This window comes from Lepisma saccharinum, chromosome 15, assembly GCF_977018435.1.
Source record: "Lepisma saccharinum chromosome 15, izLepSacc3.1, whole genome shotgun sequence".
Classification (NCBI taxonomy): Eukaryota; Metazoa; Arthropoda; class Insecta; order Zygentoma; family Lepismatidae; genus Lepisma; species Lepisma saccharinum.
The window spans coordinates 69,000,609-69,014,429 of record NC_139243.1 but is presented as its reverse complement, the minus strand read 5'-3'; the positions used below and the strand labels follow the sequence as shown (position 1 = coordinate 69,014,429).

The 13,821-nt window shown below is 38.9% G+C and overlaps 1 protein-coding gene across 1 annotated transcript in view; it reads left to right on the top strand.

Moving 5' to 3' along the window:
- Nucleotides 1-286: 286 nt before the first annotated feature.
- LOC145999312 (uncharacterized) overlaps nt 287-13,821 on the top strand; it is a 128,043-nt gene continuing 114,508 nt past the window's right edge. Inside the window, exons 1-2 of the mRNA XM_083136253.1 lie at nt 287-443; nt 10,591-11,225. Coding sequence (XP_082992379.1) covers nt 363-443; nt 10,591-11,225 — 716 coding nt within the window. The 5' untranslated portion in view covers nt 287-362. The remainder of the gene's footprint in view (nt 444-10,590; nt 11,226-13,821) is intronic.

Here is a 13,821-nt window from a genome sequence, read left to right as displayed (position 1 = left end):
CAGGATTGCCCCCAGGTACCCATTTATATGAGGCTGTGTGATCTTCGGAGCCATGCAGAAATGGAATTGACTGGAAAATATCCTTGTGCAGATCTCCTGCCGTGAAATGAGCCTAGGTCTTCCTAGTGATAGCCAGATGCTCTATGAGCTGAGCTATGGCAGCTCTTGGTAGATGACTACAGTTTTAATAAATACCCAGTATTTACCCAATACTACCCAGTGTCTAAATATCCATGTCCCTTCCCTATCCTACTTATGACTTCAGTTTTCTTCATTCTAGGTTTCAGAGGATGACAGTTTGCCAAAGTTCGTGTGCTATCCATGCATAGACATGCCAGAGAATCTTACAGGACTTCCATAACATGTCTTCTGAATCAGAAAACCTTCTCAATGAATACCTGTCATCTGCAGAAGAGAAGCAGAGAGGGGAGACGGGCTTTGAGGTAAAGTTAATTTTTTACTTGAATATGTTGTAATACTAACAAATAGTCTAATCGGCTAGACTGCACAATCGACCCTTGTGTTTTACCATTTGAAAGTAAAAGAAAGAGATGTTCGCTAATAGTATGTATTTCACACTACGATTTGCCACTGTTCATTTCTCAATTTGCAGTTACACTTCTATGAAATAATAAAAAAATTACTACTACATTACTCACCATAGATGGTTTCCTTTAACCTAATCCATGTTAGTTTTAAACACACAGTATTGCCAGGTCGAACTTTGGTTTTCAACGTGGATATATATACGAATTTTCACTAGGATTGAACTTTTTTAAAATCATGTTTTCATTCGTATTTTTTTGTTGCGCAGGTTCTAACATGCCTTTAAAGGATATCTTTAGAAAAGGGCTGGGCGCAGTAGTGGTAGGGGGCGTAGGTCAATTACCCCAGGGGCGGAGCCCGGAATTGGGGGGTGGGCAATTTTTATGAAATTTTTACACTTCTGGAATCCTTGATTCCTACCCTTTCCAATGATATATGATACATATTTCTATTCAGAAGGGTCGATTCGACATCCTTATCATCAAATCTCATTTGCTCTTGGTGTGGTAATAGATGTATGTCTAAGGTATAGAAAGTATTATTTTTGCACCTGCTGTTACTAATAATGAAATTGTGTTTACTTCTTAAAGAACCACTGTGAAAGGAATATGTAAGGATCAGGGTTCATGTGAATAAAATTGTATTTCATTCTACTCTATTCTGTTGTATTTTCATATGTGTGTGTGGCGTGGACTTCATTGTAAAACTCTTTCAAAATACATGAGGAATGGAATATATGTAACTACCGTGCGTTCATTTCGATATTCGGCCGAGAGATCGGGAGAAGCATGGCGGGCGGCGCTGACGGAGATGCTGACATTTGCGGCCTGTAATGCCCGCTTATTTTTATGGACATATGCAGACATTTATATAAATATTGCAAAACGAGCACTAACCTTTGTTATAAGAGTACGGTTTTAATTTTTGTACCTTAGTGGCTGTATGTTCTGATGATTTTGACACGCCCATCTCCTGTGAAACACGGCATAGAGGTTTGTTTGGAGAACGTTCTAACGCTGCACCAATTTCATCGAGTTTTGCTTCGGTTAGAATCACTTGTTTTTGCTTAGGTGTTTTAAAATTTAACGATCCAGTTTATCGTAATTTAAGGACAAGATGTCTAACCGTATCTCTATGTGGAGGTGAAACGCTTGGGAATTTATGTACAAATTGCCTACACACTTCCCGACACGAGTCTGTTTTCACGTAAGTGTCATACATAAAAATTCTTTGTTCTAAAGTGAAACTTGAGCTGGCATTCCAATCGTCTCACTGACACAACACACACACACACTGCAATAACACAAGTAACGACAAGTAACCAAGAATAACACTCTTGCGCACAGTACGAAATTAACACGCTCTTGGTATACATCTGCTCGCCACTATATTCACAGCTCTGTCTTAATCTAGTCGTGAAGGAACAAAAACTCGAGCTCGGAGATTTCGGATTGCAAGGAAGCTCACGAAAACCATTGACTTTTGACGGTTTCGTCTGCAGCGTAAACCTGATACAGTGTTGCACATTCGAAACCTCCAAACGATCCCCATCGATACAAAACTTTTTCAAGGACATAAACTTAAGCAGGACGTTACTGGTCAAAACTATGATTAAAATGTTTTATTATCTGTGGCTCTTAACATCGTTTCTAAAGCGTATTTATTTGTGTGATGAATTACAGAAGAACTTTTGCGTGTTATAACACAGGTTAGTGCTCGTTTTGCAATATTTATATAAATGTCTGCATTAGTCCATAAAAATAAGCGGGCATTACAGGCCGCAAGTGTCGGCATCTCTGTGAGCGCCGCCCGCCACGCTTCTCCCGATCTCTCGGCTGCAGATCGAAATGAACGCACGGTAGAACAAGATATTGCCATGCTTAAAAGAAAAATTTAAATTCATTATATTTTACCATACATTGTTGATAATAAAATGATGATAATTAAGACCACACCTAGAGTGGGTAATTAAAACACCACATTCAACTTTTCAGTTTTCAAACGTGAGCGTTTATCAGGAACTTTGTAAAATGAGGAGGTTGAAAGGCTAATATAACACATATTTTTAAAATATTTAAAAAATATTCAAAAGACACAAAAAAATGATTTTGTGAGTATGTTTTTTACACAACAACGTTACGAGAGTCTACTGTTCTCTTCTTCAGGTCCAAAACTTTGACTACAAAAAACTTTCCATAGCCATGTCAAAATATTTTATATTGTTCAATGTTGAAATAAGTGTTTTAGAAGGAAAGGGTCTTTTAACTTCAGGGACTTTTAATTTGTAACAGAATATGTAGGCAACATCAGTTTTAGGCATAGTTTTTAAATTCCTGTCTAACCCATATCAAACCCACATCCTTATTCTTGGTTTTTAAAATATCTTGACATGGCTATGGAAAGTTTTTCGTAGTCGAAGTTTTGGACCTGAAGAAGAGAACAGTAAATTCTCGAAATGTTGTTGTGTAAATAACATACTCATTTTTACCATTTTTTTAAAAAAAAATTTGAATATTTTCTAAATATTTAAAAAATACGTGTTATATTGCTATTGTGAGTAAGTCGCACATTCATAATGAGTTTGCTTATTGAAAGGCTAATTTGTAGGACAAATGTAGTTTTTTTTACAACATTCCGGATGGATACCTTTGTTTAAAAAATAAAACACTGCATTCTATATTTTAATAAACAGTCCCAGTAGATCTTCCATAACTAATTTGTATATTTTACACAACAAAATCAGATAACACAGTGAAACCCCATTTTTAAGTTCCTTGATCTTATTTTTTCTCCCAACATTTTAAGCTCTTTAGCTACTGCACCCTGAGGAATATTTATTCTAAGTTTCACTGTAAGGGCAATTACTGTTTTGCATTTTCTGACTTGGAGCACCATGAAATAATCAGATACAGCATGGACAAAATGAACCAAAAAATTATAAACCACTGTTATATTAGATTGCTCCATTGGAACATGCTGACTGTCTTCTGTACTATTTCAAGTATTCTGCCTGTCTATTCACGTCTCTGCCCATCCATGTTTTTGTAGAAACCATAGTGCATGTTTGGTGCTGTCGGAGTCTAGTAGGTAGGACATCTGACTGCCACAAGGGAGATCCAGGTTTGATTCCTAGGTTGGGTGATCTGAGGTAAGAAATTTTCTGGTCTTGTCCATACACAAAGCACCTCTGGGATTCACCCAGCCTCAAATAAATAGGTCCTGGGAGTAAAGTTGGCTGGAGAATGGTTGCTGATCACATCATGTCTAAAGTGTCCAAGATCGAGAATGTCTGGTGCCCTACCCCCACATCCCCTAAATGTGGCTTAATGGCACAGTGCAATATGCACAGGGAACTTTTATCATAGGCATGTCACAATTGACATACAAAAGGGGTGCTACATCTAGTCCATATTCTTGTTTCTGCAGTTAAAATAGCCAATTTTCTTTGCCTCTGTATCCACTAGGGCAGTGGTTCTCAACCTTTTCCAATCGAGGACCCAACTTGAAGAATATTACACTTCGTGGGACCCAGGGATTTCCTCAAACAAACAAACCGAATATCTACCTATAAAGCTTAATTTGCTTGTTAGATCTCATCAACCATGTTAATTATAAACTTCCTGGACTAGCGACCCTTAGGCTATAGCCAGTGACGTGCGGTGACGTTGATACTTGGGGAAGCAATCAGTGAGTTGCCCAAGGGCAGGGTTGGTGTGGGTCGTAGCCTCCCCCCCTTTATTGCTTTGTATTCCTAAAAAGAACAAGTCAAAGACAAGAGAAGATTTTAAAATGAGCAATGGCTACTAAAAACAGTACACGTAACTCCCACCTCCTTTCGAGAATCAAAAACAATTTGATTTGACTATACTGTTTCCAACTTTAAAACGAAGTAGGTGTGGCCAATAAGTTACCGAAATTTGTATTAATGTGCACGGTGCCCACTTTCCATTTGCCAGCACTTGCCCCTTCCTCCCAGCACACGTGTTAGCTTCAGTGTCAGTATTTTCCACAACGTTTCGAAACTAGAGTGACTTTTAAAAATGTGCAAATATTAGTTTCTAAAATGAACACTGTTGTAAATACGAGAGATGAAAAAATATAATAAAATAGAGGTAAACACTTACCAACGATGTCAGTTCTCATCAGTGGTAATATACAATATAAGAAGAATTCACACAGCTGGCCGTTGTAGTGGAGTGGTTATCACTGGACGCTATGATGCCAGGAGTCCCAAGTTTGAATCTTGGCATAGGCATGGATGTTCTTTGTGGGTGTTATTTCATCAATTTCACCATATCATCACTCATACTCATCCTCGCGATTAGCCAAGTGTGGCAGAAATGCGAAGTAAAATAAATAATTCCTGGAATAATTTAACGAGCGTAGACAAACTCATCCATGAAAAAAAAAAACAGCCACTTTCCTGCTGACGGCAGCAAGTACAAAATCGGCTAAAATGTGCCCTCCACATTTTTGTTCGGCTGAATTTCCTTGCGGACCGCATAAATTCTTGTTTTTAAGACACCTGTTCAGAAGTTAACAATCAACACAATACTCTGGATTCACCACAATTTTGGTATCGCCACTTGTTCAGGGTTTTAAATGTAGATGTTTTGTAACACTTGCTGTTGAATCCACATCAACATTCAATGATACTTACAACCTATAAACACTACGCAAAATCTCAAAAACCACCACACGGCAATAGAGAGGAGGGCAGGTTTTGCAGGGTCGAGGTGAGGAAAGCTATAAATAGCCGTGTGCTTGAGGGTAACAGTGTTTCGGAAGATTCTTGACCACGAAAAGTAGTGTCTCCATCTATGTTATTTTTTCTCTTATGAATTAGATACAAGAAATGTGAAGGTCTTATTTCGTACACCCATGTTGGAACATTAATAAAACTTTGTAGTTGCGAAGTTGGCTATATAGCAATTAGATACAATAACAGCTTTGGAATATTACTGAATTGTAATATGTTTCTATAAAGGTTGGGTAGCAACACTGAATGGCACAGTTTCCCCATCTGTTACGCCAAAAGCTTGTGTCCCTTCCCTCTACAAATTCCTTCTTGGAAGCAGTTGCCAGTGTATGCATCTGGCATTTTTCTTTGACAAGCTGGGAGAATTCAGGTTCCTGAAATCTGAGCATGTTTTATGAGGGAAGTAAAGGAAAGGAAGCGTAGGTGGATCATTTAATAAATGCTAAAGTAACATTCTGTACGATTTTAAGCATCACTGGTTGTATTTGCATCAAGCACTTTGGCTTTCTCAAAGGTTTCCCTACAATCTTATGCAGTGCGTTGCTTTTACCATTCTAGATAAAATGCATGAAGTTGAAAGTAGTGTGTGCGTGTTTGTGGTATATGCATCAACACATGTATAATCTAGAGGTTCTCAGGTCAGTCACTGTCAGTTTTAATCATGTTTTCTGATTCTGTCTAGTCCGGTGTTTCAAGATTATAGACTTTACTTAATATTGTGAATTTGCAACACTGCACAACACAGGGTGATGGACAAGTAGCGGGAATTTTGTTAATTTGAATGAGTCAATGTCACCGTAGGTGCTTTACTAAAGAATGGTTATGAATTCATAAGCAAGGATAAGGCTAGTAAATGCTTTGAACAGCATACAATGCTGTATTACTGTAGTTTCAAGATGGCATTGAATGAACTATCTATCAAGGTGCAAAAGGTCTGCGGAGGGACTACTGCCAGAATCCACCAATAGGGCTGCACTGGCTTTGTCTAGAACACGTGCTTTTGTTTACATTCACTTCGTAGTGGAAAAAAATGGACTATAGTCCGCCAGAGATCTTAGCTTGGCCATGGGTGTTCTTCGTGTATGACCCTTCATCAAATTTAGCTTATCATCTTTGCAATTAGCCAAAAGTAGCAGGAAAGCAAAATAAAATGTACCAAATCAATCAATGAATGATTTGATTTTTGTTACTTAGCATTGATTTTTTGTCACATTTGGTTAATCGTGAAGATTATACGATAAAATTAGTGAAGGGACACATGCAAAGAACACCCATGCCCAGGTCGAGGTTCGAAGCCGGAACGCCTAGTGTCGTAGCACACTGTGATAACCACTTTGCCATGGTTGGTTGATTTGGTGTTTTAAATCCACATTATGCACAGAAAGGCTAATCGGGACTGGACCTACAGTTTAAAGTGTTAGGTAAAGTGATGGAAGAGCAACGCTAAAAATAAATTAAAAAATAATTTCCTCCCAGCGCATCTGTAGGTCACTGTGAAATCAGGAATCGAGAGATCTCTGTTGATGATTGCCCTCATGACTTCCATAAGTACATTAGCTACTTATTGCAATTAAATCTATACAGTTAGAAGAAGTGATGGGAGGTGGCAAGAAGTCAATATATAAAAGGGGACAAACAGCTTTTTGTAGTTTCTTCAATAATATCCATTTGGCTTTTTGAGTTCTGGAATAAATTTCTCATTCCACATTAGTTCATTATTCACTGGAGAGTACAACACATATGAACAATTTGGATTGTTCTTTGTGAGGACCCTAAATCAGTTCCATCATATATCACTGATCCTCATTTTTGCAATAATCAAATGTGTCGGAAAAGCGAAGTAAAATAAACCAAACCAACAACAAAAATAAGAATGTTAATTTATTGACTGTTTAGCTTACCCAATTGTTTTAATTGGAGGCCAAGAGAGTAGTACATTTAAGTAAAACACTACTAAAAAGAGAGAGAGAGAGAGAGAGTGTTGTGAGCAAATATTTGTTATTTAACTATTATATTTTCCATATTTGAAAAAAAAAGAAAGAAAGCATAACATTTTTGTCTGCACATAATATGTTCCCATTTCATAAATAATAAAACTACATTCCATATTATACATACGCATTGTACAATGTTTAAAAGTTGTGTAAATACAGAGACCATAAGTACTGCAGAATTTTTTTTCCCCGAGTTATTTAGAGAATTTACAATGAAATCAAGGGGAAACCAATCCCCTACCTGTTCCTATAGAAGATAGACTGGAGCACTTGAAACCACGACCTTTAAGCCATTGCAGCGGGGGGCATGGGAGATAGAGGCAGGAAAGTTCCCTTTCCCTTCCGTCGGCTGTTTCTACCTGGAACTGGTGAGGTGGAGGAACAGTCAGCTAAGGCAGATTCCGAGAAGCACGTGAAGAAAAGTGTTGCATATGGACTGTAGCTTCAACAAGACAATAAATATTGTGAATTGATAATAATTAGAGTTGTGAGATTGATTGATCTATCTCTGCTAGACTAGCTACTCCTCAGTGCAAGTCACTGGCTATAGCCTAGTAGCAAATACCCACTGCTTCTATTTAAGAAGAGCAGGAAGACTAGTGTGCTTGCTTTTATGCTATGTTTTTCTTGTTAGTTTGTTCATTGCATTGGCTCAAGAACTATTTATGAAGTGCAATGACTCAAAAGCATCTTAACTTTGTGGCACTGTGTCAAGTACTTAAGGAGAAACTGGATAATATTAATACTATTAGGTCAGCCAAAAAGTAAATGCAATAATTTTTTTTCTTTCACTGCAACAATAGAAAAGTTACAATGATATCATTTTCCAACATAGTCCCCCTGCACTTCAATACACTTGTTCCAACGTTCCACAAGCTTTCCGATACCCTGAGAAAAAAAGGTTTTCGGTTGAGCCGCAGGCCACGTATGCACCGCTTCCTTCACCTGTTGGTCTGTGTCAAATCGACGGCCTCTTAAAGCATCTTTAAGTGGACCGAACAGATGGTAGGTAATCCAACGGGGTGAGATCGGGACTGTATGCCGTATGCTCTAACACCTCAAAGCCCAGATTCTGAAGAGTTTGAGTGGTGTTGGCGGTGGTTAGGGGATGTGCGTTGTCATGCAACAAAAGAATGCCTTTCGACAATCAACCTCGTCGTTTGCTTCGAATTGCAGGCTTCAACTTGTTCGAAAGCATATCACTGTATCGTTCACTGTTTATTGTTGTCCCCTTTTCCACATAATTACCCCTTCTGAGTCCCAAAAAAGTGTGAGCATCACTTTTCCTGCAGAGTGTTGACGCTTGACTTTTTTTTTTCACTGGAGATTCAGGGTGTTTCCATTCCATGCTCTGGTGTTTCCTCTCATGTTCAAAGTGATGGATCCATGTTTCATCTCCAGTGATGATTTGTTTCAAAAAGGCTTCACCTTCGTTAGCATGTCTGTCCAATAATTGCTGACAGATTCTCACATGATTTCGCTTGTTCTCGTCAGTGAGTTCTTTAGGGACCCATCTTGCACAGACTTTATGAAAGTTGAGCCTGTTATGGATAATAATTTCATATGCAGAACCATGACTAACATGCATATGGTTTGCCATTTCATCAACAGTCACTCGTCGGTTATTCAGAACCAGCTCACGGACTTGCTCAATGTTGTCATCAGTAGTGGGTGTGGCTGGATGACCTGCTCTTTCCTCGTCCTTCACACTTGTTCAACCGCTTTTGAACTTTTCAATCCACTGGTAAACACTTCGGAGCGGTAAAACATTGTCACAGTATTGTGCTGAAAGTCTTCTATGGATTTTAGCTCCTGGTACACCTTCAGACCACAAAAAAAAAACGAATTACAGAACACTGTTCTTCTGTGGTGTACATGGACAGTGGTGCAGCCGACATTTATTTGGCAACACAGCAGAGTGAACTGAAGTGATACGCTGTAACCTGCCACAGACAAAGACAACGATACTATCTATCGGCTTGCAAGCACAGAAAGCTGTACAGCCAACCTATGGAAGAAAAGAAAAACATTGCATTTACTTTTTGACTAACCTAATATATGTACCATGAAATATTTCATTGAATGTTGTTTCCTTTCGTAAAAGTCACCATTTTCACGTTCCATGGCACAGTGGCCTTGTACTGTAGGTGTTAAGTGACTTATTGAGCCATAACTTTGTGGTATTGTTAATTCTGCAACAATTAAAGTTAGGTGAAAACAAATGTCTCAGTTGTTTTCCTGGTGAAATTCTAGCCCATTTTGATATGTCGCACGAACCCCTTCCCATTTAAATTTCTGAAGTTGATTCAAGATGGCGGACATCAAGATGGCTGCCGACCATGCGGGTGATGTCAATGTGGTTTCCCCTTTGCCAGGCAAAGATTGGACATCGCCATTTTCACGTTCCATGCCGCAGTGGCCTTGTACTGGGGGTGTTAAGTGACTTATTGAGCCATAACTTTGTGGTATTGTTAACTCTGCAACAATTAAAGTTATGTGAAAACAAATGTCACAGTTGTTTTCCTGGTGAAATTCTAGCCCATTTTGATATGTTGCACGAAACCCTTCCCATTTAAATTTCTGAAGTTGAAATGAAGATGGCTGCTGACCATGTGGGTGACAATGTGGTCCCCCCTTGGCCAGGCAACGATTGGTCATCGCCATTTTCACGTTGCATGCTGCAGTGGCCTTGTACTGGGGGTGTTAAGTGACTTATTGAACCACCCTGTAGTTTAAAATCTAACTAAATACACATGCTGAAATTGAAAACAATTGTTTTATGGAGCTAGCTTTGTAATCCAAGCAGTCTCGATAGCAATGTGAAATGATGACACTTGACACCTCTCAATAACCACATACACACACACACACACACACACACACACACACACACACACACACACACACACACAAAAAGGTGGTTGGAAATATCAAGTGATACCTGAAGTCAACATGCATGTGACTAGGTGCAGCATGGGTTGAATTCAAATTGTTAAAACAAAGGTTTTTAAGACATTAAATAATTTTTCGAGTCCTACTTTGCAACCCACCAAATGCCCTCTCTGGACCCTCCAGTGGGCAGCGCCCCATAGGTTGAGAAATGATGCACTGGGTGTATCAAACCTCGCATTCATTTTTTTTTTTAGAAAATGAAAGGCTTAAAATGTGTAGAAGTTTGTGTGTGTGTGTTTTTTTTTTTAAATTATAAACTGTGACTTAAAGAAAATCTGATTAAATATTTTAAAATAAAAATCGTGATTTTAATGCACCCTCTTTGTGATTGTATTTCAGAAGTGGTGCTGGTCTCATGGTAGTCAAGAAAATTTGGCTGCTCCAATGTCTGATACGGGTTTCTCTTCTGTGGAAGTGCGCATTGAGTCTGGAACACAAAGTGCTGATCCATTGGTTTGTGAACAAACATCTCTGGAGAATGTGTGGCTTCCGGATGAGTCGTGTGTCAAGACTGAAACAGAATCATTCAAGGAGCCTCCTGATGTTGATATCTCTGTTGACATGAAACCATCTAACGAGTGCATAGAGGATGCTTCTGTTGACATCAAACCATCTAATCAGTGCATACAGGATCCTTCTGTTGACATCAAACCATCTAATCAGTGCATACAAGATGCTTCTTTCGACATCAAACTATCTAGTGAGTACATGAAAGAAATGTCAGTTTGTAAAGTGGAAAGTGTGAGTGGTGATAGTTGGATGCACTTTGAAGGCAAAACTCCGGAAGTTCCTAGTGGACAAAATGTTCCTAAAAATGAAGGATTTTATCCATGTGATCACGGACAATTTGTTGAAAAAATGCCAGCTGAAGACGGTGACAATGGTGAATTAATTTTAAGTGAAGATAAAGACATGAAGTATAGTGTAGAGAATCCTGACCAAGTAGAAAGTGAAGTGGCAGAGCCTGCAGAAAGGTAGGTGAAGGAAATTTTAGTACATGGATTGAAAATGAGCATGAGAGCACTAAGGTTCAAGATTGGACCTTATTACTTAAGAGTTATGATTCATGTAATTTCTGTATTGTGCCACCAGTGCTGCAGGGTTACACATAAGATTGTCCATGAGTGTCCACCCCACCATGTCAGATTAGGATGAAATTTGTAATGTGATATTGTTAGATATATATAAGAACCCATATTTTTTTTTATATTTGGAATATTCACTCTAGTTTGGAATTTATAGTCCTTCGAAATTTCCTGCCATTTGATGCCCCCCCTTTTCTTGTGGGATCAAGCAAATTATACAGTGGCGTGTCCAGGATTTTCAAAAGGGGGGGACTACATATACTTTTTTGGTTGTCAGCCTTCATTTTGTCATCTTTACGTGCATCCTAGGGTTGGCATTTTGCCGTTTTTTTGGGGGGGCTAGTTTCTACTTTACGTCTTATTGCTTTTTGTTGGTGGTAACCGATGGGAGTTAACAACAGTGTAGACTCCTCTTTTGTGTCCATATTGTGAATGTGTGTGCTTTGCTCGTGTGCGTGGTGATTGCTTCTTTGTGTTCATGGTGTGTTGTGCATTTGTATGATCACAGATCAGAATGGCGTATGTCTGGTTGGATGGTTTCTTTTTCTTTTTACACTTTCTGTTCATGATAGCCCCATTAACCATTCACGGGTAGCCCCACGAACCATTCACGTTAGCCCCAAAAACCATGCACGGGTAGTCCCACAAACCATGCACGTAAGCTCCAAAAACCATGCATGGGTAGCCCCACGAACCATGCACAGGTAGCCCCACAAACCATTCACGGGGGCGAGGTATGCCTATGAGGTTGGGTTAGGCCTGTTAGGTTAGGTTCCATCACCACTCATTTCACCCCTAAATATGTGCTTCATCATCAAAAAATTTCCTCAGTACGTTGAATTATGCATATCCGGACAACATCGGTTTTTATCGATTTCCTCCTCCAGGTATTTTTTCCTTGCTTTGGTATTTACGTTGTTGAATTCCTTATACAATAACCTTTCCAACAATATATGACACGTATTCCTTAGGGAAAGGAAGTAAAGTAGAATCTTACCTTTTTTTAAAAGATAAAACCCAGAAAAAAACCAGGCAAAATTCATTTTTTTTTTTCAGGTTATGTTTATAAATATATATATTTTTAAAATAAAATACATTTGTCCCTGATAGTAATATATTAGAACATTCAATTTGTATTGTTTTAGTTCGCTGAATCAAAAACTATTTAATATTTTCTGTTAACATAGTGAAGAATTGACAATCAAGGTCTCACACCTTAAAATAATTAAACTAAAAATATACATAACCCATGCTGCAACAGACCATTGAGCGCCCAGGCCTACCTACAGACTGCCGGCCACACACCCTCTTGATCCTACTCTGAGGTGGGAGATCATCAAACTAGTTACGAGGTGATGTGTGGTCAGCACGAAGAACCCCCAGTTGTCGTCGTAGATTTTCATGTTCGGGTTACACTACTCGTTCGTAACTCCCCAATTTAATCATGATGGCGAGTGTTCACCAGTCTCATACACAGGCCAAAATCTCAGGAGAAAAGCTGTTACGTTTCCAAAAGGAGACTCAAACCTGCACACGTCGGATAGCTGGAGCCCAAAGCATGACCGCACAACCACAGTGCGGGACAAATGATTAAATTATCTAAGATACTATATTCTGAAAAATTCTATTCTTGCTGGATGGTGTAACAGTTAATATATCAGTTCCCAGGGTTGCGCATTGCAATTCTATACTAATACTTGATAGCTGTGGTGGTTTAGTCGACCTTAATGACAGAGTGGTTGGCACAGCATGCAGTGCAATGCCAGGGGTCCCTGGTTCAGACATGGATGTTTGTGTTTGTTCCAATGAGAATACAGAAAAAATAGAGAAAATTGATGTGTGTGAAAATTGAGAAAATAGAGAGAAAAAGGGGGGATACTACTGCTTAGGAGGATTACTTTTATTACAAATGTAAAGAAAAAAAGTAGACAGGCTGTCTGACTGCCCATGCAGAAGACTCGGGTTTGAATCTTGAGCTGGGTGATCTAAGGTGAGAATTTTTCCAGTCTTGTCCCTGCATAAAGCTTCTCTGGAACTCACCCACCCTTAAATCAATGGATCCTTGGGGAGGGGGGGGGGGTGGTAGAGGCTGCCGGAGTTTGGTTCTGATCACATTATCTTCAAAATGACTGAGATGAAGAATATGTGAGGCCCTACTCCCATATCCCCTGAATGTGCCTTCATGGCGTGGTGCTATATGCATGCGGAACTTTACCTTTACCTACTCCTACTATACAACATACAGTAGCTGCACACACTTTTAATTCTGCTTCAATACAGTTTGTTCACAGTTTGTGTTTTTCCATTATTTTTGTGGAAATCAAGTTTAAATATCTCCTCGGTGTATTAACCATGTCAATATTATAAGGCTGACATGTTTAATTGTCTTTGCTGATTTCATCCAAATGGAATACTGTATCAATCCTCCAAAGTATCTGTTTGCTATGAAACTATAACAGCTCCCATTAGTGCCCCTTATTTGGAT